We start from the raw sequence: 23,481 nt of genomic DNA, 5'->3' as shown, positions 1-23,481 counted from the left end.
CGTTGTCTTTTCCACACTGATGGGGCTCGACCCCCTGAGAACGTCAGATGCTCCAGATCCCAGCATCTGCAGGTCTCTTGTGTCCACAAAATTTTGATGCAATTCCCACCACCTTCTATCTGATCGGCTGAATTCCTTCAAAAAGCCTTTGCCCATTGAGACCTCTTCATGACAACATTCCCTTCTCACCATTCCTCTACTGATTCTGTTCTCAGGATGAAAACTTCTATTCCAGAACATCTAGAATATCCTTTCATCAGTGTGGAGCCACCCACCTCTGTATGATTACAGGACCCACAGATAGCAGTGAGTGGAGACACGGTGCTCCCATGGGGTCCAACAGCTCAGTCCGACTGGCAGCAGCTTTATGCAGGCTTTAAACAGCCTGTTAATGGAGCCCACAGTGGTTTTATATGAAATTTCTGCGACCGTGGGGTCTGGTCCAAGATGGCGGTCCCATGAGGGGTTTCAGACTTCAGAGGAGTGGAATGCCACCAGGAACGGGGAGACCACCCCTACCACTTGAGGAGGAGACGACGCATGGGACAGTGACCACGGCAGTGGACAAGTGAGAGGTTCTGTGGCTGAAGAATACACAGGTGGTGGGTGTTGGCAACTTGAGGCAATGAAACCATGCAGGCTGTGGGCAGGATGGTGGTGATTGGGATTCACTCCAGGCTGTGAACGACTGGAGACCAGATCAAGACTGGCTGAAGGGGAAGCAGATAACGGAACCAGGACACGAGAGGGTACTGAAGGGTTCCTGACTGTGTCGGAGGTTCGGATCTGGAGCTCAGGGGAGCTGCTGGTTTGGACTGGACTCTGTACGGCTGTGGGGAGCCGCAGGAGCGCTGGAGATGAATTCACGGACACTCAATGACCCTGACCAGGCTCTCTTTTGCTTCTCTTTCTTTGATACTTCAGGCAATTGCTACCAATGGATAAATCTGTCTGCGTTAGGACAGAGGAAAACAAATTCAATGTAATATTGAACTATTTGTTACAGGACAACAAAGGAACCTCACATTGATTTCTCTTCCTTGTCATCGGATTCCAGCATTTCTCATCTTCTTCACCTACTGCTGTACACATCTCTCTCTCTCTCTCTCTTTCTCTCTCTCTCTCTCTCTCTTTCTCTCTCTCTCTCTCTTTAAGCTTCCCTCCCACCCCCCTCCTCCCACTACCTCACATTTTCTCCCACCAACCTGTCTCTTCACCTCGACCCTTCAATCCAGTCACGGTCTGGGCGTCTTCCCCCAGATTCTTCTTCCCTCCCCCTCTTTGTAGATGTCATTTTCCCTTTTTATCTTCATCTTGACAGAGCGTTCAGAGCGGAGAAATTTATGGTTTTTAGACTGCAGGAAGGAAACAGGCCAATCAAGGAATTTGGCTGCTACACAGATAGTCTGGAAAGGGAGGTGCAAGAATTTGGAGTCGATTCCTGCACCGCAATTTATCCTGCAGGATTCCGACTACTTTTCAGGGGAAGCCTGCAGTATAAATCGCACCAGGAAACTCTCCCCATGAATTCGACGTCCAGCTGGGGACAACCAGTGCGGTTGTTTGAAATGCCCTGAATATCGGGACCAGCAGGCAATCAGCCACAATGTCTGGAACAAAGCACTGGACTGCTGCAGAGATCAACGTCCTCCTCGGCATCCGTGCTGAGGATGGAATTCATTGTTAGCTGCGCAGCACATCTAAGGATGTGCCCACATTGGATGTTGTGCGTCAGACGTTGATTTCAGACGTAGGCCACGTTGCTCCACATACAACACCGGGACTAATGTGCGCAGGAACTTGCAGTCTCAAAAGGTGAGTAATTATGTTAATTTTTTTCTGTGATTTCTGTCTACAAACTGTAGGTGACTGACCATTTCCCCCCACAGAGGCTCCTGACCTGCTGGGTTCCTCCAGCAAGACATTGCTCAAGAGTCTAGCCACTGCATCTTTGGAGTCTCTCTGTTGTTTCCATCCCAGTTAACACCACAGTCAGCGTTTTATTGATAGCTAATATTTATTTCCATTGGAAGTTTGTGGCCAGTGGCATACCAGGAATTATTTCTAGTTTAATGATAATTTAGTTTGTAATGTAAATGAACTGAGACATTTTGTGGATGAGTATTTATAACCATATATAACAGGGTTATATGGTTATTAATAATTACAGTACGGAAATAGGCCATCTCAGCCTCTCTAATCTGTACCGATTTAAGTGATCTCCTCTTATCCTACCTACCTGCTCCCTGTCCATAACTCTCACATCCCCTCACATCCATGTACTCATCCAACCTGCTCAAATGACAAGATTGACCCTGCTTCCACCACCTCTTCTGGAAGGTCATTCCACTCAGCCACCACTCTCTGAGTGAAGAAGTTCCCTCTCATGTTACTTCTAAACGTTTCCACCCTAACCCTTAACTCATGACCCCTCGTTCCAATCTCCCCTACCCTCAAGGGGAAGAGCCTATTCACATCTACTCTATCTATCCCCCTCATAATTTTAAATCCATCAAATCCCCCCTCAACCTTCTACGCTCCAATGAATAAAGACCCAGTCTACTCAATCTTTCTCCGTCTTACTGCAACCAGGCAGCATCTTGGTAAATCTTCTCTGCACTGTCTCTACCTTATTGATATTCTTCCTATAGGTACGGTTTCAGAATTCATTTCAACTTTATTGTGCATTAAAATGTTCTGCTGAACATTGTCAGTATTGTGCCAGAACGGTGCATCATCCCAACCTAGACTTCTAACGCTGTAACTATCTCTGGGTCTGACAGAATGGTACACAGTACCACGAGGTGTGGTACGATGATCCAGAGAGCATCTCAATGCGGGCGACGTTCTTGAAGAAACTGAAACTCGGTGGCATTGGCATGTGGGCTGCGAATAGCCTCAACTACAGCGGCGATGCAAGAACATGGATTCAGACAGAAGAAATGTGGAACGCTCTGTGCCCGCCCTGAGGAAAATCCTTCAGCCCCTTAATCTTCCCACCATCTGATCAGTCAGTGTTGGAAGTGAGCTGGCTTCTGACAATATACATCCAATCAAGAGAACGTGTTTGGGTCTGCTAACAGGTTACATTTCAATGAAAAGCATATGTATTAATCAATCTGCATTAGAGATTGACAACATGAAGTGTCCGAAGGGATTTATCATTGAAATGAACTGTCAAATTGTGTAAACGTTGCTGTTATTATTTCCTGAATTATATAAGCACACGTCAATCCATCAGGATGCAAACCCAATTCTGACCTGTAGACACCTATTTTAGGCACAGTTTAGTTTTTAATTTTATTTCTGCCGTGCAGTTTGAATCTAGACAATGTTTCATGTCTAATCATCAGGTTCATGGCTGTCCACCAATCCGTGCAACTCCAGTATCCTGTCGAGATACATCACTGCTTGGTACGGGACCTGCCCTGCCCAACTCCATGAGACCCTGCAGAGAGTTGTGAACACATTCCGGGCCATCAGGCAAACCAACCTCCCCTCCATTGAGTCTGCCTGCCCCTCCCGCCACCCCCGGATGCCACCAACGCATTAAAGGGCCCACCCACCCAGGTCTCTTTTCTCCCCATTCCAGTTGGGCAGTGGATCCGCGTGGTTGAAAACCCAAACCTCGATATTCCTGCTGTTATCAGATTTTTACGCACACCTTTCACTGGTTAAAGACATTGTCCCTCCACTGCTCCTCTCTCGATTCCCTGCACTTGTCTCTAACGCTGTACCCTGCATCCTTCCACCTACTGTAACAGCTGCACCTGCTCTTGATGTCATTACTTAAGTATGAGCTGACTTGTCTGGGTCTTGTCTGTATCACTTTTTACTGTTCTTTAGCACAGATAACAATAAACAATTCATTCAATGCAACTCAATTCTTAGACCCTGTAACCATGAATATAAATTATTCAAAATAACTGCTGCTTTCCAATCGTATTTTCATTCTGCCACTCAGTAAAAGTGAACTCTTCTCATTCAGACAGTGAAACGCAAGTGGATTGAAGCCACGTAGCTCCTTCACATGGCCCTGGGGTTGCACGATCGTGGCTGCGGTGAGAAGCTTGTTGTCCATGAAGGGCTGTAAAAGTGAAGAGGGCGCATTAAAAAGGAGATCATTCACTGAACCCCTGACTCCTGGACGGCAACAAGCAAACTTCAAAGTTGGGAGGAGCTGAGGATGTGGATCGATGTCAGGTTTTTGACACCCAGCCATGTCATTCTTCTTCCCAGCATAGCTTGGTTCAGCATGCACAAAACGTAGAGCAGCACAGGGACAGGCCCTTCGGCCCGCATGTCTGCACCAATCCCAATGCCCACGTTAAATTAAAACACTGCTGCTTGTGCCATATAGTCATGTGATCATGTTTATTGTCATACACATTGTACAGGATACATCTACATGGAAATTCTTACTTGCTGCGGTCAAATAGGTACTTAATTTACAAAACTACAACAATTTACATTAAATTTAAAAAGGAATAAATAATTGCAGAAGGATACCAAGCAAGATGTTGTTTTTATTTTCACATAATATAGAGAAAAATGTAACATACATGATATAATTACACTTTTGTTTGCCATAAAGTGCGGCACAGTTTATGGAGCGGTTATCGCAATGCCTTTACAGCGCCAACGATCATTACCAGACCTGGGCTCGAACCCCACGCTTCTGAAAGGAGTTTGAACATTCTCCCCTTGACCACATGGGATTTCCCCGGGGCCTCTGGTTTCCTCCCACTGTTAAAACATACCGGGAGTGTAGGTTAATGAGGTGTAGATTGGGCGGCATGGGCTTGTGGGCCAAATTAGCCTGTTTCATTTAAAACAATAAAATAAGGCAAACAAAGTGTCGCCCTAAGCATTGCCCAGTACCCCTAACATTAACACAGAAAGAGACAATCCCTTCAGAGTCACTGCGTGTCCGTAGATTCACGGCCAGTGCTTTCACAGCCGCACAGACTCCAGTTCGATCCATCGGCCACCCGAGCTCCAGATCCATAACTGCTCCAGATCCATCAAGAAGCCTTCAGCGCCCGAGGCCCATTGGGAGCCTGTCTTGCCCTCAGCTCCCACTCGAGTCCCATCTCCGATACCTGGTCCCCATGGGCCAGTCTCCAGAAGCCCGCAGCCTGTGTGGGCCCTTCTATCACGTGGCCAGCAGCCTGCAGTGTTCATGGGCCATTCCATCACATGGTCAGCAGCCCGTACCTGTATGAACCCTTCTATCATGTGGCCAGCAGCCCGCAGCCCATGTGGTCCCTTCTAACGTGGTCAGCAGCATGCATGGGCCTTTCTAACACGTGGCCCGCAGCCCACGTGTGCCCTTCTAACACGTGGCCCACTGCCAGTGTGGGCCCTTCTAACATGTGGCCCGCAGCACGCATGGGTCCTTCTATCATGTGGCCCACAGCCCACATGGGCCCTTCTAACACGTGGCCCGCAGCCCGCGTGGGCCCTTCAGCAGGTTGGTGATTTATTTGCTTCATGTTCATTTTGCTTTCGTCTTCCTCCCCAGCATGTAATCAATTTTCTCAATGATCAATTGTACAGGAAAGCACCAACACCTCTGCTCTCTAGAAGACTCCAGAAGTTTGGCATGTTCCTCCCCGTCCCTCAGCATCTTTCAAAGGGGCATCATCAAGATCAGATGTGCCGCATACATCTCAGTGCGGGACAGGAGCTGATCTGCTCAAGATGGGAGGAAGATGGAGAAGGTGGTGACTGCAGCTCAGAACATCACATAAACCTCCCTCCCCTCCACAAACTCCATCTACAACCCCTGCTTCCCGGGAAAGGCAGCCGACCCACTGAAGGACCCGTCACAGCCCAGACAGTCTCCAAGAAATTTCCATTCTCGTGCTCCCATGGTTTGCAAGAAAGGTTTAATAACCTAAGATATCTTGTCTCATTTCCAGATGAATGTGGCAGATCTACCTATAGAATCAATATCAGTGTCAGGATATATTGTCGTGAACATGTCACAGAATTTGTTGTTTTGTGGCAGCAATCACAGGTACAAATATTGCTCTAAATATCAAATAAATAAATGAATGCAAAGGAAGAGAAAGTGAGGTTGTGTTTGGGGTTTGTTGTCCGTTCAGAAATCAGTCAGCAGTGGGGAAGAAGCCGTCCTTGTGTAAGACAACCTTCTACATCATCTACCATTCTACCAATGGTGGTAAGAATTCTGAGGGTGGATTGAAATATAGGATGTGATCATTAGGTAGCACGAGCAGTGAAACCTTCAGTGTTTCCAATTTGCCCTAATGAGTTGGAAAGTTTTTAAAAAATTCAACAGTTGTTTTACCAAATTATGACGGGTGCAGATAGAATAAATGAAAACAGGACTTTTCTACTGAGGTTCGGTGAGGTAAAAACTAGAGGACCTGGGTTAAGGGTGAAAGGGGAAAAGTTAAAGGGAGTATTCCAGTGCAGAAATTGGTGGGAGAGTGGAAGGATTTGTCAGCTGAATTGGTAGATGGAGGATCAATTTAGATATTAAAGAAAAATGTGGTCAGGGACAGGTGGGGTTGGAGGGCCCTGATCATTGGGACTAGGCTGAAAAATGGTTTGGCAAAGACTAGAAGGGCCGGTTTTTGTGCTGTAGTGTTTTACTGTCCTATGTTCAGAATTATGGAAGATCGGGAGATAAAGACGAATCTTGACAGAACCATTGTTCATGAGATTTTACAAATGAATGAAAACCTGGTGCAGCAAAACTGGGCTGTGTAGAGACAGATATGGGAACAATTGTCACAGAGTGAAAGGAAATGGCAGTGATGATCAATCTATATTATATTCTTGGATTCGCTGAGAGGAACACACGGTGCATTTCACAACACTGATTTAAATTATTCTCTTTGTTTCATTATAGTATTTGTGTTGGCCAACTTTTGTCCTTGTCCGGCTCGGCTCAGTCTGTTGACATTATCAATCTTCCGATAGAGAACTTCCTTCAGATTGCTTCTTGCTCCATTTCCAATGTAAACTTTCTCGTACAATGATCACTGTTCTCCAAATGTTCTGCCACAGATACTTTGTCCCCTCACCAGACCACAGTTCCTCGAAACATATAACAACACCCCCCACACCCCTCCCCCTTGCCCATTTGTTCTAGGAAAGTTTCCTGAACACAGTTGAGAAATGCTTCCTCCCACTTTTGTCAATTACTGAGATGATGTCCCAGACTCCTTCGGAAATTGCTTTCCCCACCGCCCCCTCCCCCAGAGATCTCTCCACCTTTCCCTCATTCTCTCCAATACCTTGCCAGCTCTCCCCCCCTTCCACATTCTTCTCCTCTCCCCCCCACCCCACTCCCACACTTTTCTTCTCCATAATACACTGATGGAGTTTCATCTGGAAAAGTGTGAGGAGTTGCACTTTTGGTGGAGAAATGTAAGGGGAATGTAGACAGTTGATGGCAGGGCTTTTAAAAGCATTGATGTGCAGAGAGATCTGGGGGTCCAGGTCCACAGCTCATTGTAAGTGGGCACACAAGTAGGTGGGATGGTAAAGAAGGTGCTCAATATGCATAAACAATAATTTGTAGATGTTGGGGTCAAGTACAATATACAAACATGCTGGAGAAACTCAGGAGGTCAGGCAGCATCCATAAAAAGTAAAGAGACCCGTGCTTTACTTCCTGTACTATGTCTGGGATGTCCAACTGGACTGCTCGCATAATGAGTTTTATCACTGTTCCTCAGTACATGTGGCGGTGAACTGGAACTTGAACCCAGAGGTGGGAATAATTATAACGGAGTCGAGTGAGTAATAAATTCTCACAGGATTAATCAAGAACCTTTACTTTGTCGTGAACAATCTCAGGGCCGAGAGGAGATGCTCTGTGGCCAAAGCGTGTTAATGTTATCAGGCCAAATCCGCCTGGGAAGTGCAGCACAATTACAACATTCCTTTGGAAAGTGCCAGTTATATTTCATAAACTTGTGCTTAAATCAGGGTTGAGGATTGTTGGAACCCGAAGATTAAAAAGCTGTCTAGGTTCAAACTAGGGGTGCAAGAGAGAAATAAAATGGAACATTAAACCACACTTCAGACCGATTTCTACATGCCAGAGTTGGATGAAAATCTGTTGGAAAAGATGTGTGCTAACAACTCAGACACATGCATTCTCACAATTCTCAAAATCTACTGAAACCTTTCTTATATATTCTCAACGACACAATAAAATGGCAACGTTTACACAATTTGACAGTTCATTTCAATGATAAATCCCTTCGGACACTTCATGTTGTCAATCTCTAATGCAGATTGATTAATACATATGCTTTTCATTGAAATGTAACCTGTTAGCAGACCCAAACACGTTCTCTTGATTGGATGTATATTGTCAGAAGCCAGTTCACTTCCAACACTGACTGATCAGATGGTGGGAAGATTAAGGGGCTGAAGGAGTTTCCTCAGGGAGGGCACAGAGCGTTCCACATTTCTTCCGTCTGAATCCATGTTCTTGCATCGCCGCTGTAGTTGAGGCTATTCACAGTCCACACGCCAATGCCTCCGAGTTTCAGTTTTTTCAAGAACGTCGCCCGCATTGAGATGCTCTCTGGATCATCGTACCACACCTCGTGGTACTGTGAACCATTCTGTCATAGACCAGAAATAGTTACTCCACAATACTGACAATGTTCAGCAGGGTGACATTTTAATACACAATAAATTTGCAATGAAAGCTGAGGATGGAGAGACTGAGTGAAGGAACAATGAAAATTGGGATACTCTTTAAGTTTCTGGTAATGGCTCAGTACGTCAAAAACTGAGATGAGATGTGAGTTTGTGGTCATGTGTACAAGTACGCTGCAGATGCACTGAAATGCTGCTAAACAGGTGCAGAAATTCCCCCTCTAGAATGGTAATCGTTCCGATATCACAAATGCACAACAGAGAAAGAGCAAAGAACCATCAAAGGTCGGAGAAATAAATCTTTACTTGCAGTTAGTGCAAGTGGAAGTAAGTGATATTTCAGACAGATCATTCTGTGGTCCAGGAACAGTTCATGGTTGGGGTTCGGGTGGTGTGGGGAGGTTCAAGAGCTGTGTTGGACTTTGGACTTTGCTCCCTCCTGCCTGAAGGAGTGAGAAGAGGTTGTGACCAGGGTGATGTTGTTGGCTGCCTGCTTCAGGTAGAGCCTCACATTGGCGTTTGTGATGGACAGGAGATCGGTGCCCAGAATGGGTCTCGCTATGTCTGCAGCCTTCTGCAATCGTAGGCATTCATGTCGCCAAAGCAGGCTGCAATGGAACCAGTGTTCCTTCTGCACTGCACCTGTAGAAGTTTCTTTTTTTAATACTTTATTTAATTTTTCTCTGTACATGTAATTGTCTAGATTTGATATAATAATATAAATTGCAAAAAACTTCATACATTCATACCCTACCCTGAAAAACTCCCTCACACACCCCCTCTTCAAAACAGTTAATATAGAAATAGAAAATAGTTGTATAAAAGAAAGAAAAATAAATGTTCAGGATTGCATAAAGGGATGTAATCTAACACACATTCTTAAATAGTTCTTTAATACAATTCGGGGGAAATTCTCACAGGTCCAGAGGGGCAGAAAGCTCAGTGTTACAAATTTAAACCTAATATTTGAGTATATGGGTTCCAAATTTGTAAAAACGTAGCATATTTATTTCACAAGTTATATGTAATTTTTTTTTCCAAAGGAATACTACTTTGAATTTCTGCATTCCATCGTGCCATGCCCAAATGTGTATCTGATTTCCAAGTCGCTGCAATACATTTCCTCACCACCATTAATGCAACTTTAACAAATTCCAATTGATGTATTGAGAGTTTTAAATTTGGTCTTGTTCCTTCACTATTTCCTAATAAAAATAAATCTGGATTTTGCAGAAATACGACACCAGTAACTTGTTCCCAAAAAACATTCCCTAAATCCACCCACCCACAACTACGGAGAGATGGCATCAGAGAAGAACCTGGAACTGAACTGAGCATCCGCGAGAAGTCACATACGCATGGTACAGCAAAGCACAAGGCACTACTGAGAGTTGGGCCACAAAGCACAGAGAAGTCAGGGGCCTCTACTTCAGCACCAGATGATGAAGAGTCGGGGTCCAGAGGATGATCTGCGAGTGAAGATGAAGAAGAAGAACAACAGGAAGAGGAGGTAATTAAAGAAGTTAAGACCATTTCACAGACTTAACCACAACTATAATGCATCAATTTAAAGTAATGAAAGGGGAAATGAATGAAGGGGTTGAGGTGGAAATCAAAGGGGAAACTAATAGAGTGTTAAAGGTTGTGAATGAAATGAAGAAGAAATTTGATAAAATGGATGAGAAAATACTGAGGATTCATGAGCAAATGCAGTATGTTGAAGACAGAGTATTGATTGTGGAAATTACAATGGCATATCAAAACCTTTTAGAGAAAGTAGACATTTTGGAAAACTTTGGCATGAGGAATAATGTTAAAAATAGTTGGCCTTCTGGGAGGGAAAGAAGGTCCAGATGCAGTCTACTTTTTTAAAAAGTGGATCCCTGAAGTTTTGGGAGAGCAAAATTTTGAAAATGCAATTGAGGGGGGCGTGGCAAGATGGCGTAAGGATCAGACGTGCCTTCCAGTTCTCTCCTGACTCTATCTTATTGTTTTGTCTTGAAATGCCCATTAAAATTCTTTAAAAGTTTAGATAACTTCAGTGCTGTTAATTTAACTTCTGACGGTACAATTGGTGGAAAAGAGCAAAAAAAACGACAACAGATCATCAAAAAACAACATTTTCTAAAAGTTCAAGTTTTGGAAACTACCTACAGGAAAGACGCCGGGACTCAGCGTGAAATGGAATCCAGGAGAGAGGTACAGTGTTCGGATGTAGAGCTCTATGTTACATCGATAGAGCCCCCTAAAGAGGGGGCCAAACAGCCTTTAGAACAAAGAGTTACTCAGGTTCGCACATGTGCAGTAGCATCTGACGGCAATGTTATGAATGAACGACTTGTGAATCTTGAATCTAAATTATCTTATACAATGCAGGGATTATCCAAGATTATGACTGAACTTGGTACTAGGTTTAATACTCTGGTGAAAATACATTCTCAACAGATGGCTGAGTTTGGAGCTTTTAAGCTTGAAGTGAGAGATAAATTTAATTCGTGTGAAGAAGATATAGACGAAATACGGGATCAAGTTTTTGATGTGACCAAAAGGGTCAAAGACTTAAAAACTCAAAATAAAAATTTGGTGAAAAAGATTGATTATTTGGAAAACCAATCCAGACGGAACAATATAAAGATTATTGGTTGGCAGGAAGGTATGGAGGGACCAGACCCAAGAAAATTTTTTACTGAATGAATTCCACAGGTGCTGGGTCAAAAACATTCCTGGAAGGTATAATACTGGAACGTGCTCACAGAGCCTTGCGTAGAAGACCTATTTCAGGTCAAAGTCCAAGACCTGTTTTGGTTCGTTGCTTGAATTATTACGACAGAGAAATAATTTTACGAGTGGCTATTAGAAACGCACAACAGAGAAAATCACCCTTGATGATTCAAAATAATCGAGTTTTCTTCTATGCGGATTTGAGTTATGTTCCAACGACGGGAATTCAATCCTGCTAGAGTTGTGGAAGAAAGGTTACAAGGCAACCTTTAGATATCCAGCTGTTTTGAAGGTTTTCCAAGATGGTTACCAACCAAAGTTCTTTGATTCTCCAAAGGAAGCTATAGCATTTGCGCAAGAGCTGCCAATTACTCAGTTTCAACAGAGACATAGTCCGCCGCGATCTCTAAGGAGACAAGAGATGGAAGAAAAGAGCCGTGCTCCAAGAAGGAATGGTTGTAATGGTGACTCGGCAGTTGGAGCTGATTAAAAGAAGAGTTGTCCTTTTTTTTTCTAATGTTTTTTTTTAAAAAAAAGGAATATTAAATAATGATGATGTTAGTTTAAGATGAAGTGAGAGTTGGGGGAGAGAAGTGGATAGGCACTATTTCCTGAAAGTCATCTGCTACGTGTGAGTTATCTCACACCCATTTTTTTTGGGAGTTACCGCATTGCGCGGTTTAGACGGGAGGGGGTATTTTTAACCTCCTACCCGTTTTTTTTTCCTTTTTTTTGTATTATTAGATTAAAGAGTGTAGGGGTTTTTTTTTTTGTTTAAATATAAGAAAAAAAGCATAAGAAAGTATTTGATTGTTTAAAAAACTAAAAATTGACGTGGTTTTTTTTGTAAAGTTTATTCAGTAGATAAGGAATATTTGAAATTTAAATGTGAATGGGATGGATAAGTTTTTTTTATATTTTTTCTTTAACTTTAAGGTGAAGGAGTGGTAATTCTGGTGTATATTATTTTGCTATTTTAGTTATAGAACGAAGGGAATAATGGTGAAAGTTATAAATTGAATTGTACAATTCTTAATGAGGCTTGAATTTTGTTTGTGGTTTATGCTCCATTTGTTGAAGATATAGATTTCATTGTAGATGTGTTTTTATTATTTGGATATCTGAATTTTAACGTAATGATTGGGGATATTTAAATGTGGTATTGGAGCTTTTATTGGATAACTATTTAAGAGTAAAAGGGAAAAATGGTGGAAGAGTACTAAAATTGAATTGTACAATGCTTAATGAGGTTTGAATTTTGTTTTAAGATGGTGGTTTATGTGACTAATATGATGATAGATGTGAAGTTAGTTGATATTTGGTGAATGTTTATCTCTATAGAGAAAGTTTTTTTTCATTTTTTTTTTCATGCTACAATTTTTTTTAAGAATTGAATATTGTTTAAGAATTTTTGATAGATAATGTTACTAACTTTACTAATTTTTTATATTAAGTTTGAGTTAAATATATGTTTCATCTTAACCCCGTTTGTTAAATATATGCATTTAAGTTTGATTTAAATATGTTTTTTAAGTCTGATATTTTAGTATTAATTACGTTTCTTTTTGTTAGTATTTTAATCGGTTATGTTTTTGTTTTTTTTTGTAAGTGGGTTTTTTTTCTCACATATATTATTAAGTTTATTAATTCTTTACTCTTTATTTGGGGGGGAAGGGGGGTTGGACTAATTTGAGTTGGGTTATTAATGTGCAATAATTATTGGGGAGGGTATAGTTTATTTAGATTACTGATACTGTATTGTAATTTTATTATTTTATTCTTAATTTTTTTTTAATGTAATCCTATATGTTATTCATGTTATAAAATCTTAAATAAAGTTTAAAAAAAAGAAAATGCAATTGAAATTAAAAGAGCTACGAGCTTTGAGAGCAAAGCCTCTTCCAATTCAGAGACCGTGTTTGATATTAATTAATTACATTTTTTAATTATCAAGAGAGAGAGAGGGAGAGAGAGAGAGAGAGAGAGAGAGAGAAGGTTTTAAGTCTCGCTGTTAGAAGGGCAAGGGAGTAGCAAGGCCCATTTCAATGGGATGGAAATGGAATTTTATTCTATCCCGATCTGAGTGAAGATTTACCGAAGAGAAAGGAAGAATTCAACCCAGCTAAGAAAGCTCTCTTTGATAAAGTTTATAAATTTGTCTTACATCACGCTGCAACTTTGAAGATTTTTGTACCTGGAGACCAAAATAAATTCTTTTCTAATTTTACTCAAGCAGAAGAATTTGGCGGGAGTCTCCCTACATTGCAGCCCCAAGAAGATACTGGGTCTCTGATGGGATGAACATTCCCCCCCCCCCCCCTGTTTCATTATTATTAGAAAAGGGAAAGTTTGAAAGATGAAAGAAATTAAAATAAGAATTATTCTTCTTTCTCTTCTTTCTTCCTTTTTGATTTTCAGGAGGTTATTTAAGTTGTGGACAACTAATTAATTAAAGATTATATATTAAATGCATCTGTAGAAATTTGATGGATTATTTAATGACAGGACAAATCTCCTCAGATATCTTGGAATGTAAAGGCATTGGTGTACCTTCTTCACAGTCCCCTCAGCATGCTGTCTCCAGGGGAGATCCTCCAAGATGAAATCTTTCAGGGACGTGAAGGTTCCTCCACCTCCATCCTTACAATGAAGATTAAAGTGTGGTCCCTCACCCTCCCATTCCTCAAGTCCTCAATCTGCTTCTTGGTCTTGATGAAGTTGAGAGCGATATTGATGTTCTGGCACCACCCAACCATGTTCTCAACCCCCTCTCAGATGTATCTGACTAATCTTTTCCAGTTATTTTTATAACATAGTCGTATTTGAAATATTTTGTATTAAATCACATTCACTTAGATCAAAAATTCCAATGTAAAGGGGTGTGGTCATGTGAAGGACCTAGATAGACATGTTTTGATTGAGTTCTCCATGAAGAGAATCAAAAATTATTTTTTTAACTAAAAATTGGACAAAAATATCATTCAGAAAGAAAAGATGACCTATGAAAGGAGATTAGCTAACAATATTAAAAATGACACTAAGCCTTTTCAAATATACAAGAAATAAAAGAGAGACACGTGTTGACATAGGACCGATAGAAAATTATGCTGGGGAAATTGTAATGGGTTATAAAGAGATAGAAGAGGAACTTAATCAATATTTTACATCTGTCTTCACCGTGGAAGACATTAGTAATATCCTGGACAGTTAGAGGCTTCAAGGAGTAGAGTTAGATTCAGTTAGGGTTACTAGAGAAATTGTGCCAGACAAACTAAATGGATTAAAGATTGATAAATCTCCCGCGCCAGATGAGGTGCATCTGCAGGTTTTGAAAGAGGTGGCTTTGGAGATTGTCGATCCATTGGCAATGAACTTTGAGAAATCGACAGACTGGAGAAATTCCAGAGGATTGGAAGGTCACAAATGTGGATCCACTGTTTAAGAAAGGTGGGAGACAGAAAAAAAGGAAACTATAGGCCGATTAGTCTGACGTCAGTGGTTGGGAAGATATTAGAGTTGATCCTCAAGGATGAGGTGATGAAATATCTAGAGATGCATGACAGGATAGGTCCAAGTAGCATGGTTTTTTAAAGGGTAGATCCTGCCTGACCAACCTATTAGAGTTTTTTGAAGGAATCTCAAGTAAGATAAACCAAGGAGAGGCTGTGGATGTTATCTATTTAGATTTTCAAAAGGCTTTCGATAAGGTGCCATATAAGATGAGGGCTGCTAAATAAGATGAGGGCCCATGGAATTACAAGGAAGTTATTAAACTGGATAGAGATGTGGCTGAAAGGCAGGAAGCAAAGGTTTGAAATTAAGGGTTCTCCTCCTGGATGGCTGCCTGTAAATAGTGGTGTTCCGCAGGGGTCGGTATTGGGGCCACTGCTGTTTACAATTTATATTAATGATTGTGGTATGAATAGTTTTGTGGCCAAATTTGTGAATGACACCAAAATAGGTGGCGGAGCGGGAAGTGTAGTAGAAACCGTAAAGTTGCAGAAGGATATAGACAGATTAGGAGTCTGGGAAAAACTATGGCAGATGAGATTTAACATAGAGAAATGTCTTCTTTGGCTTGGCTTCGCGGACGAAGATTTATGGAGGGGTAATGTCCACGTCAGCTGCAGGCTCGTTTGTGGCTGACAAGTCCAATGCGGGACAGGCAGATACGGTTGCAGCGGTTGCAAGGGAAAATTGGTGGGTTGGGGTTGGGTGTTAGGTTTTTCCTCCTTTGTCTTTTGTCAGTGAAGTGGGATCTGTGGTCTTCTTCAAAGGAGGTTGCTGCCCGCCGAACTGTGAGGTGCCAAGATGCACGGTTTGAGGCGATATCAGCCCACTGGTGGTGGTCAATGTGGCAGGCACCAAGAGATTTCTTTAGGCAGTCCTTGTACCTCTTCTTTGGTGCACATCTGTCATGGTGGCCAGTGGAGAGCTCGCCATAAAACACGATCTTGGGAAGGCGATGGTCCTCAATTCTGGAGACGTGACCTACCCAGCGCAGTTGGATCTTCAGCAGCGTGGATTCGATGCTGTCGGCCTCTGCCATCTCGAGAACTTCGATGTTAGGGATGAAGTCGCTTGAATGAATGTTGAGGATGGAGCGGAGACAACGCTGGTGGAAGTGTTCTAGGAGCCGTAGGTGATGGTGGTAGAGGACCCATGATTCGGAGCCGAACAGGAGTGTGGGTATGACAACGGCTCTGTATACGCTAATCTTTGTGAGGTTTTTCAGTTGGTTGCTTTTCCAGACTCTTTTGTGTAGTCTTCCAAAGGTGCTATTTGCCTTGCGAGTCTGTTGTTTATCTTGTTGTCGATCCTTGCATCCGATGAAATGGTGCAGCCGAGATAGGTAAACTGGTTGACCGTTTTGAGTTTTGTGTGCCCGATGGAGATGTGGGGGGGCTGGTAGTCATGGTGGGGAGCTGGCTGATGGAGGACCTCAGTTTTCTTCAGGCTGACTTCCAGGCCAAACATTTTGGCAGTTTCCGCAAAACAGGACGTCAAGCGCTGGAGAGCTGGCTCTGAATGGGCAACTAAAGCGGCATCATTTGCAAAGAGTAGTTTACGGACAAGTTGCTCTTGTGTCTTGGTGTGAGCTTGCAGGCGCCTCAGATTGAAGAGACTGCCATCCGTGCAGTTCCGGATGTAAACAGCGTCTTCATTGTTGAGGTCTTGGCATTGGTTCAGCATCATGCTGAAGAAGATTGAAAAGAGGGTTGGTGCGAGAACGCAGCCTTGCTTCACGCCATTGTTAATGGAGAAGGGTTCAGAATACTATTTGGATGGGGTGAAAATTCAGTCCTTGGATGTGCAAAGGGACCTGGGTATCCTCATGCAGCAAAAGCTAAAAGTTAATGACCAGGTGAAATTAGTAATGAAGAAAGCAAATGCTATATTGGCATTCATTTCAAGAGGAATAATGTACAAGAGTAAAGAGGTGTTGAAGAGGCTCCATGGGGCACTGGTGAGACCCCATTTGGAGAACTATGTGCAGTTTTGAGCCCCCTATCTTAGAAAGGATGTGATGTTGTTGGAGAGGGTGCAGAAGAGATTTATTAGGATAAGTCATGGAATGCAAAGGCTAATGTACGAAGAGCATTTGGCATCTCTTGGGTTGTATTCATTGGAGTATTGGAGAATGAGAGATCTCATAGAGGTATTTCGTATTTTGAAAGGTTTAGATAAGGTGGATGTGGGTACGATGTTGCCCTTGGCGGGTGAATCGAGGACAAAGGGTCATAGTCTGAAAACGAGAGGTTATCCATATAAAACCGAGATTAGGAAGAACTTCTTTAGCCAGAGGGTCATGGACCTGTGGAACTCATTGCCGCATACAGCAGTGGAGGCCAGATCACTGGGTGTATTTAAACAAGAAATAGACAAGTATCTCATTAGTGAGGGCATCGAGGGATACGGGGAAAAGGCCAGAAATTGGAACGAGTGTAGAGTAGCTTAGTGTAGATTTATGGAACAGTCGCCTGATTCTGCTCCTTTATCTTGTGAAAAAAAGTGCAAAGAAACCAAGGCAGTTGAGAACAAAAAAAAATGAAGTTTCTATCAGCCAGGAACGTTGAGCAAAAGCCCAAAAGGGAGTGGTGCAGGAGTGGCCTTGGGACTGGCGGAGCTGGGGAGTTGGGACAAGAACTAAATTTAATCCTGGAGAAAATGGAAAACTTGAGCAATCGATTTGTGGGCGTTGAAACTGTGATGAGAGACATGACTGAAAAGGTGACTGAATTCAAAGAAATCGTTGAACTGAAACAATGACTCATGCAGAAGTTGACTTGGTAAAAACATCAGATAAGCTAAAAAGGTTTGGAGAAAGATAGGAAGGAGTGGGAGTCAGAGAGACGAAGTCTGCTGGAGAAGATCTACCACCTAGAGAATTTTAGCAGACAAAACAATATTCAAATTATCAGACTGAAAGAAGGAATTGAGCGAAGAGATCCAGTGAACCTCTTGGAAACATGGATCGTGCGAGTGCTGGGAGAAGATAATTTCAGAGAAAAATTGCATATTGAGAGGGCTCACTGGACCATCAGACCCAAGGGAACTGTCAGTCAGCGACCACGACCTGTCCTGATAAGACTTTTGAGTTACCAGGAAGAGGAGACAATTCCGGGAGCAGCATATGGACACACTAAGCAAAATAATGGCTGCCCGAGATTTAAAATGAAAAAGTACTGCTTTTACCAAGATTTTAGTACTGTGTTCCAAAAACTTGAAATGCTCAATGATATATTCATGATTCTGAGAGTAGCAGTAACACAAGGTTATCGACAATTTTTTCAAGACTAATAATGAACGGAAGACTTCCTGCGAGGTTTATAAAAAGATTAAGGTTACCAAAGAGAAAAATGTTCACAATGAGATCAAGTAAAAGTTGTATTTTTTTTAAAAAAAGGAAAGTCCTGTGTTTATTGTTTAAAAGTCAATTTTATTGAAATGCTCACAGAGAGCTCAGTAAAGAGAGAAAACTTGGGAAAAATAATAGCAAGGTGGAGACCCTGTTCTAAGGGGAAGAATGGCACCCAGAGAGGAGTATTTATAAAAGATGGCGCTAGCGGCAGGGGTTCTTCTTCCTCGAGAGATTCCATGGGCTATTCTCGTGGGCTTTCGGGGTTTCCTGTTTGCGCCACCCTCAGGGCAGGGACATTGTATGTATTTTTTTTAAAGGGGAAAGATCATTATTTAAACAATCAGAGGATTTTTTGTAAACAATATTTTTTGGAAAATTAATATGGATAGAACATTAAAATTTAATAGTCTTAATGTAAGTGGGATAAATGGGTCAGTGAAAGGAGGGGGTCTTAGAACACCTAAAAATAATTAAAGGCAGATATAGTCTATCTACAAAAAATACATCTTACCAAATCGGAACAAGGATATCATCTTCATTTGGCTCAAAATCATGAGGAGTGGTGATTCTACTGAACAAAAATATACCAATAACAATAGAAGAGACACTGACTGACCAAGACGAAAGATTTGTAATTGCACATTGTACAATTTATGTAGAATCATGAACATTTATGAACATCTATGCACTAAATTAAGATGATGAAGCCTTTATGAAAGATATCTTTTCAAAAATAGCAGAGGGATTACAAAATATAAATAATATTTTAGGCAATATTATACCAAACTATATAAATCATATTTATTAGGAGACGAAAATGAAATGGTTGAATTTATAACAAATGTTGAACTTCCAAATTAGAAGATAGAGAACAAATTGATCTAGATGCCTCTTTCACAAGAGAAGAAATAGAGAAAGCTTTGGATTCTTTACATGCTAGCAAATCTCTGGGAGAGGATGGGTTTCCTCCTGAGTTCTGTAGATTTACTGATACCTCTTATGATGGATGTATTGGACTGGGTGGTGGAGGCCCAGACCCACCCAGAATCATTTTCAACAGCTATAATTATAGTGCTTCAAAGAAAGGGAAAGACCCATTAAAAACTTCATCATAAGGACCTATATCACTCCTCATTGCTGATTATAAAATGTTGGTAAAGGTATTAGCTGATAGACTTGGACAACATTTACCAAAATTAATAAATACAGACCAGGTGGGATTTGTCATGTTACACACTAACAACCTTTTAAATTATTTTTGGGACTAAAGGGTTTTTGTTAGTACTAATACAGGAGAATTCACCAGACAATGGAAAATTCAAAATAATTGTTTCTATTAATAACATGACATTTCTTAATTATCTCTAAACTTAACTCTATCTTAAACCTAACTACACGCAAATGTAAGTGTGTATGTGTGTGTGCGTGTATGTGTGTACTTGTGTGTGCGTGTGTGTATAATTCAAAGTCCCATTCTGAAAAGTCAATCGCAGGTTCAGAATCATTTTAGTCTTGCTTGAAGGCCTTAAATTGTCAGTTCAGAAATCATTATAACTTGCTTTTAAATAGTATATCTTCAGGCCTCACAATTATGTTTTCCATATGTAGAATCTGCCCTCTTCTCAAAGGCAGCGAATCTGGCTATTTTCTTCCACAATGAATTCACAAACCCAGACAAGGGTCAAACAAATGTGATTACTTTCTTCTAGGATAAGGCCACAAACCCAGACAAGGGTGAAATGAAGTGACCAAACACAAAAATAGTCCAAGTCGAATACTATCCTTTTTTCCAAAGAGACAGCAAAGTGGTCTTCATTAATTCAAAAGCCACAGATTCTGTGTTCCCCTTCTTCTGCAACTCAACCGTGTCTTTCACAAGATTTCAACCCCTGCATGTCATAGGGTTTTGACTTCTTTGAACTCAAACTATCTGAATTCGGTAATATATTTCTCCAAGTCATGTGACTATTACATGTGAGTCCCAATTCTTTGAAACCACATTATCAATTTCTACCAAAATTCTATTCCTTTTTCATAACAATTCCATATCCATAACAAACATTGACTTTGAGAATAAACTCTTCTCTTTTTTATAAATGTGCTGTCAACTGTGTGTGACCCTGTACCAACCCACAACAAACTTACTACAAATACAGATACAATCTTTTAACTATAATTTACTAAGACATTTTTATAAAAGAAATATAGTTTAAAATTAAATTAAAGGTTAAAGGAAGTCATTCTTCAAATAGTCTAAATAGACCATTTAATATAATTCACATGGCAAAATCAAAGTTGAATCCAAGTATAACTATCTCCCAGATGCAGAAAAAGCATTTGATCAATTAGAATGGTCTTTCTTATTTATCACATTGGAAGATTTGGTTTTGGCATAAAATTTATAAATTGGATAAGAACTCTTATCATAAACCACAAGCCAAAATTATACAAACAATCAGATGTTTACAGGTTTTCTCTTGAGTAGAGCACCTAGACAGGGGTGTCCTCTGAATCTGGCACTTTTTATCCTAGCTGTTGAACCACTGGCGGAGATTATAAGGAGAGATCTGGACATTAAGGGCTTAAAGTTGGGCAGGAAGAACATAACATTAGTTTATTTGCTCATGATGAGCTATGTTTAACCCAGCTGAATCCTTGATAAAATTACTAACAACATTAGAAAAATATGGAAGAGTATCAGGTTATAAAACAAAAATGGACAAGAATGAGACAATGCCTTTGAAGAGTTTTGAGGATGAAAAGTATCAGAACGGTAGTAGATTTAAATGGAAGACAGATGGAATCAAATATTTAGGAATGATGATAGATAATAATTTACGGAACGTATATAAATTTAATTATACTCCTCTCAGAAAAAAGGAGAAAGATTTGCAGAAATGCAAAGACTTGCTGATGACTGAAATGGAGCGGTTCTCCATCTTTTTTCTTTCCACTCACATCCCACTTTAAGTAATCCTATGCCATCAGTGCTCTGTGATTAGTAAGGGATTAGTTACGGTGGGATGTGGGTGGAAATAAAACAATTGAAAAGCACTGTTTTAATGATACCTCATTGACTCGTTATGTGCAGGGTTTCAGAACTCCAAAGGAAATGGGCCAATGACCATTTTTCTCAAGCAAAACATTTCAGTAACAATTGGGTCTAGGGCAGTGGTTTTCAACTTTCCCTTCCCACTCACATCCCACCTTGAGCAATCCCTTACTAATTACGGAGCACCGATGGCATAGGGAATACTTAAAGTGGGATGTGAGTGGAAAGAAAAAGGTTTATAACCACTGCTCTATTGGGAAGAGTAAATTGTATTAAAATGAAGGTGATGCCAAAATTACAGTATCTTTTTCAATTGTTGCCTATTGCACTACTTTAAAAAATTGTTTAAATTATTGAATAATTACACAAGACAATTTTGAATTTTTTGTCTTGAAAAATTAAGAAATAAATACGAGGTAGCTAATGGGATTTTCTTTTGTTTTCTCCAGCTAAGATCATTCCTAAAAGAAAGATTGGGGGCCAAGTTTGCCCCCCCCCCCACCAGCAAAATTAGTGAAATGGAACAAACAATTGGGCTGGGGAATACACCTAAATTTATAACTGAGATGTGCTATGCTCTCTGGAACAAAAGTGCAACGCCAGCTTTAAAGTGATCGAGAGAGAGATGGGAGTCGAATCTAGGTGTTGCAATAAAGGAAAGATGCTGGTCTGATTGGTGTTTGGACAGCATGACGTCAATTATAAATGTAAGATACGGATGAGTGCAATATAATTTCCTACACCAATTATATCTCACACCACTGAAGATGCATAAATCAAAATCTGAAATATCCAAAATGTGTTTTAGTTGTGGGATAGAAACAGGAACGTTCTTACATGCTACATGGTCGTGTGTGAAGGTGAGACCTTTCTGGCAATATATTACTGAAATATTAACAAGGATAACAGGAGTGGCCTTCACAGGTGACCCAGAGCTTTACCTTTTGGGCAACTTCATTGAAATAGGTAATAAACTAACAAGTTTCATTTGTTAAACTAGACTTAGCAGTGGCTAAGAAATATATTGCAATTACTTGGAAATCCGACTCGCCTCTATAAACAGGATGATGGAAGACAGACATGAATAGTTGAATACCTATGGAAAAATTACATAAAACTTAAAGAACAAATATGACATATTTATTAAGATATGGCAGCCATATTGGATCATATAGAGGCCCAATTGTAATTATGAATACAATAATAAAAAGAATACTAATAAATGCTGCTAAACTGTAAATATAAGTGACTTCCCCATATAGAAATCTTGATGATCAACATAAATGTGACCCTTGATGGGGTGAGGATTGATACCATGAAAGGCGGGGGAGGAGTTGTTTGGTTTGGTTTTTTGTCAGAAAAAGTTTTTAATATAGGTATATTTAATATTGGAGAGTTTTTCAATGTATATTTATGGAAAAAAAATACTTAAAAAAGGAGTTCCAATATAAATAAATGTTAACTGTTCATTACCATATGACTGGAGCATAAACTGGGATAGAACAAATTGTTCAGAAAGATTCCATTGAAATACTGTAGACACAAGAGACTGCAGATGGTGGAAACTGGACCAAGGAACAAACTGCTGACGTACTCAATGAGTAGCATCTGTGGGGGATAAGGTACTGCCTTTGACGAGTATTTGTATGGGAGGATGGAAAACTCTGAGCAGCAAGCCCTAAAAATCCAGTAAATATGGCTCAGGTCATCACAGGCAAAGCTCTGCCTATCATCGAGAAAATCAAATGGTGCGGGAGACAACCTTCCCCCACAGGGCACCGAGAATGATGGAATGATTACAAGATCACAAGAAAAAGGAACAGAGGCAGGCCATTTGGCCCATCGAGTCTGCTCCGTGAAACCTCCCTGAGCTAAACTGTTCTCGCATCTACTTTTTAGTTCCAGCCTTGTCCCCATATCCCTTGATCCCCTGACTAATTATATACCTACCAATTTCCTCTTTAAATTGAGCTCATTGCTTGGTGAATCACCTAATTTGTTTCTGTCGTCATTAGACAAGACCCAATAAACAATTCAGAAATTTTGGGATATAAAGAGCTGCGAAGAGGCAGAAATTTCAGAAAGCAGTGAAGGGAACCAGTTATACCGTCCACATGAGAATTTAGTTGCATCCAAGGTCACAGGGTAGATAGATTGGAATGTTCGCAGATGCACTGACCTTCATTGTGCTTGC

General features: G+C 40.9%; 2 protein-coding genes and 1 long non-coding RNA gene across 5 annotated transcripts in view; 1 reads left to right on the top strand and 2 right to left on the bottom strand.

The window, feature by feature from the left end:
- The window catches only part of LOC138764049 (di-N-acetylchitobiase-like), a 43,696-nt gene extending 39,184 nt beyond the window's left edge, over positions 1–4,512 (top strand). For 2 of the 3 annotated variants that reach the window (XM_069939329.1, XM_069939328.1), the window contains one exon: positions 2,784–4,512. In XM_069939329.1, coding sequence (XP_069795430.1) covers positions 2,784–2,969 — 186 coding nt within the window. In that variant the 3' untranslated portion in view covers positions 2,970–4,512. The remainder of the gene's footprint in view (positions 1–2,783) is intronic. The other variant, XM_069939330.1, reaches the window with a different exon arrangement.
- A 3,286-nt stretch (positions 4,513–7,798) lies between these two features.
- Positions 7,799–23,481, bottom strand: part of LOC138764047 (di-N-acetylchitobiase-like) — a 36,137-nt gene continuing 20,454 nt past the window's right edge. The window contains exon 7 of the mRNA XM_069939326.1: positions 7,799–8,615. Coding sequence (XP_069795427.1) covers positions 8,430–8,615 — 186 coding nt within the window. The 3' untranslated portion in view covers positions 7,799–8,429. The remainder of the gene's footprint in view (positions 8,616–23,481) is intronic.
- On the bottom strand, positions 8,622–23,479 carry LOC138764048 (uncharacterized). Its single transcript, XR_011357969.1, has 3 exons — positions 22,322–23,479; positions 18,747–18,803; positions 8,622–10,121 (listed from the first exon to the last, which is right to left on the bottom strand). It is a non-coding gene; the product is annotated as an uncharacterized lncRNA (long non-coding RNA).

The sequence above is a fragment of the Narcine bancroftii genome, chromosome 5 (assembly GCF_036971445.1).
Source record: "Narcine bancroftii isolate sNarBan1 chromosome 5, sNarBan1.hap1, whole genome shotgun sequence".
In the NCBI taxonomy this organism is placed as follows: domain Eukaryota; kingdom Metazoa; phylum Chordata; class Chondrichthyes; order Torpediniformes; family Narcinidae; genus Narcine; species Narcine bancroftii.
This window is presented reverse-complemented; position numbering and strand designations above follow the sequence as displayed.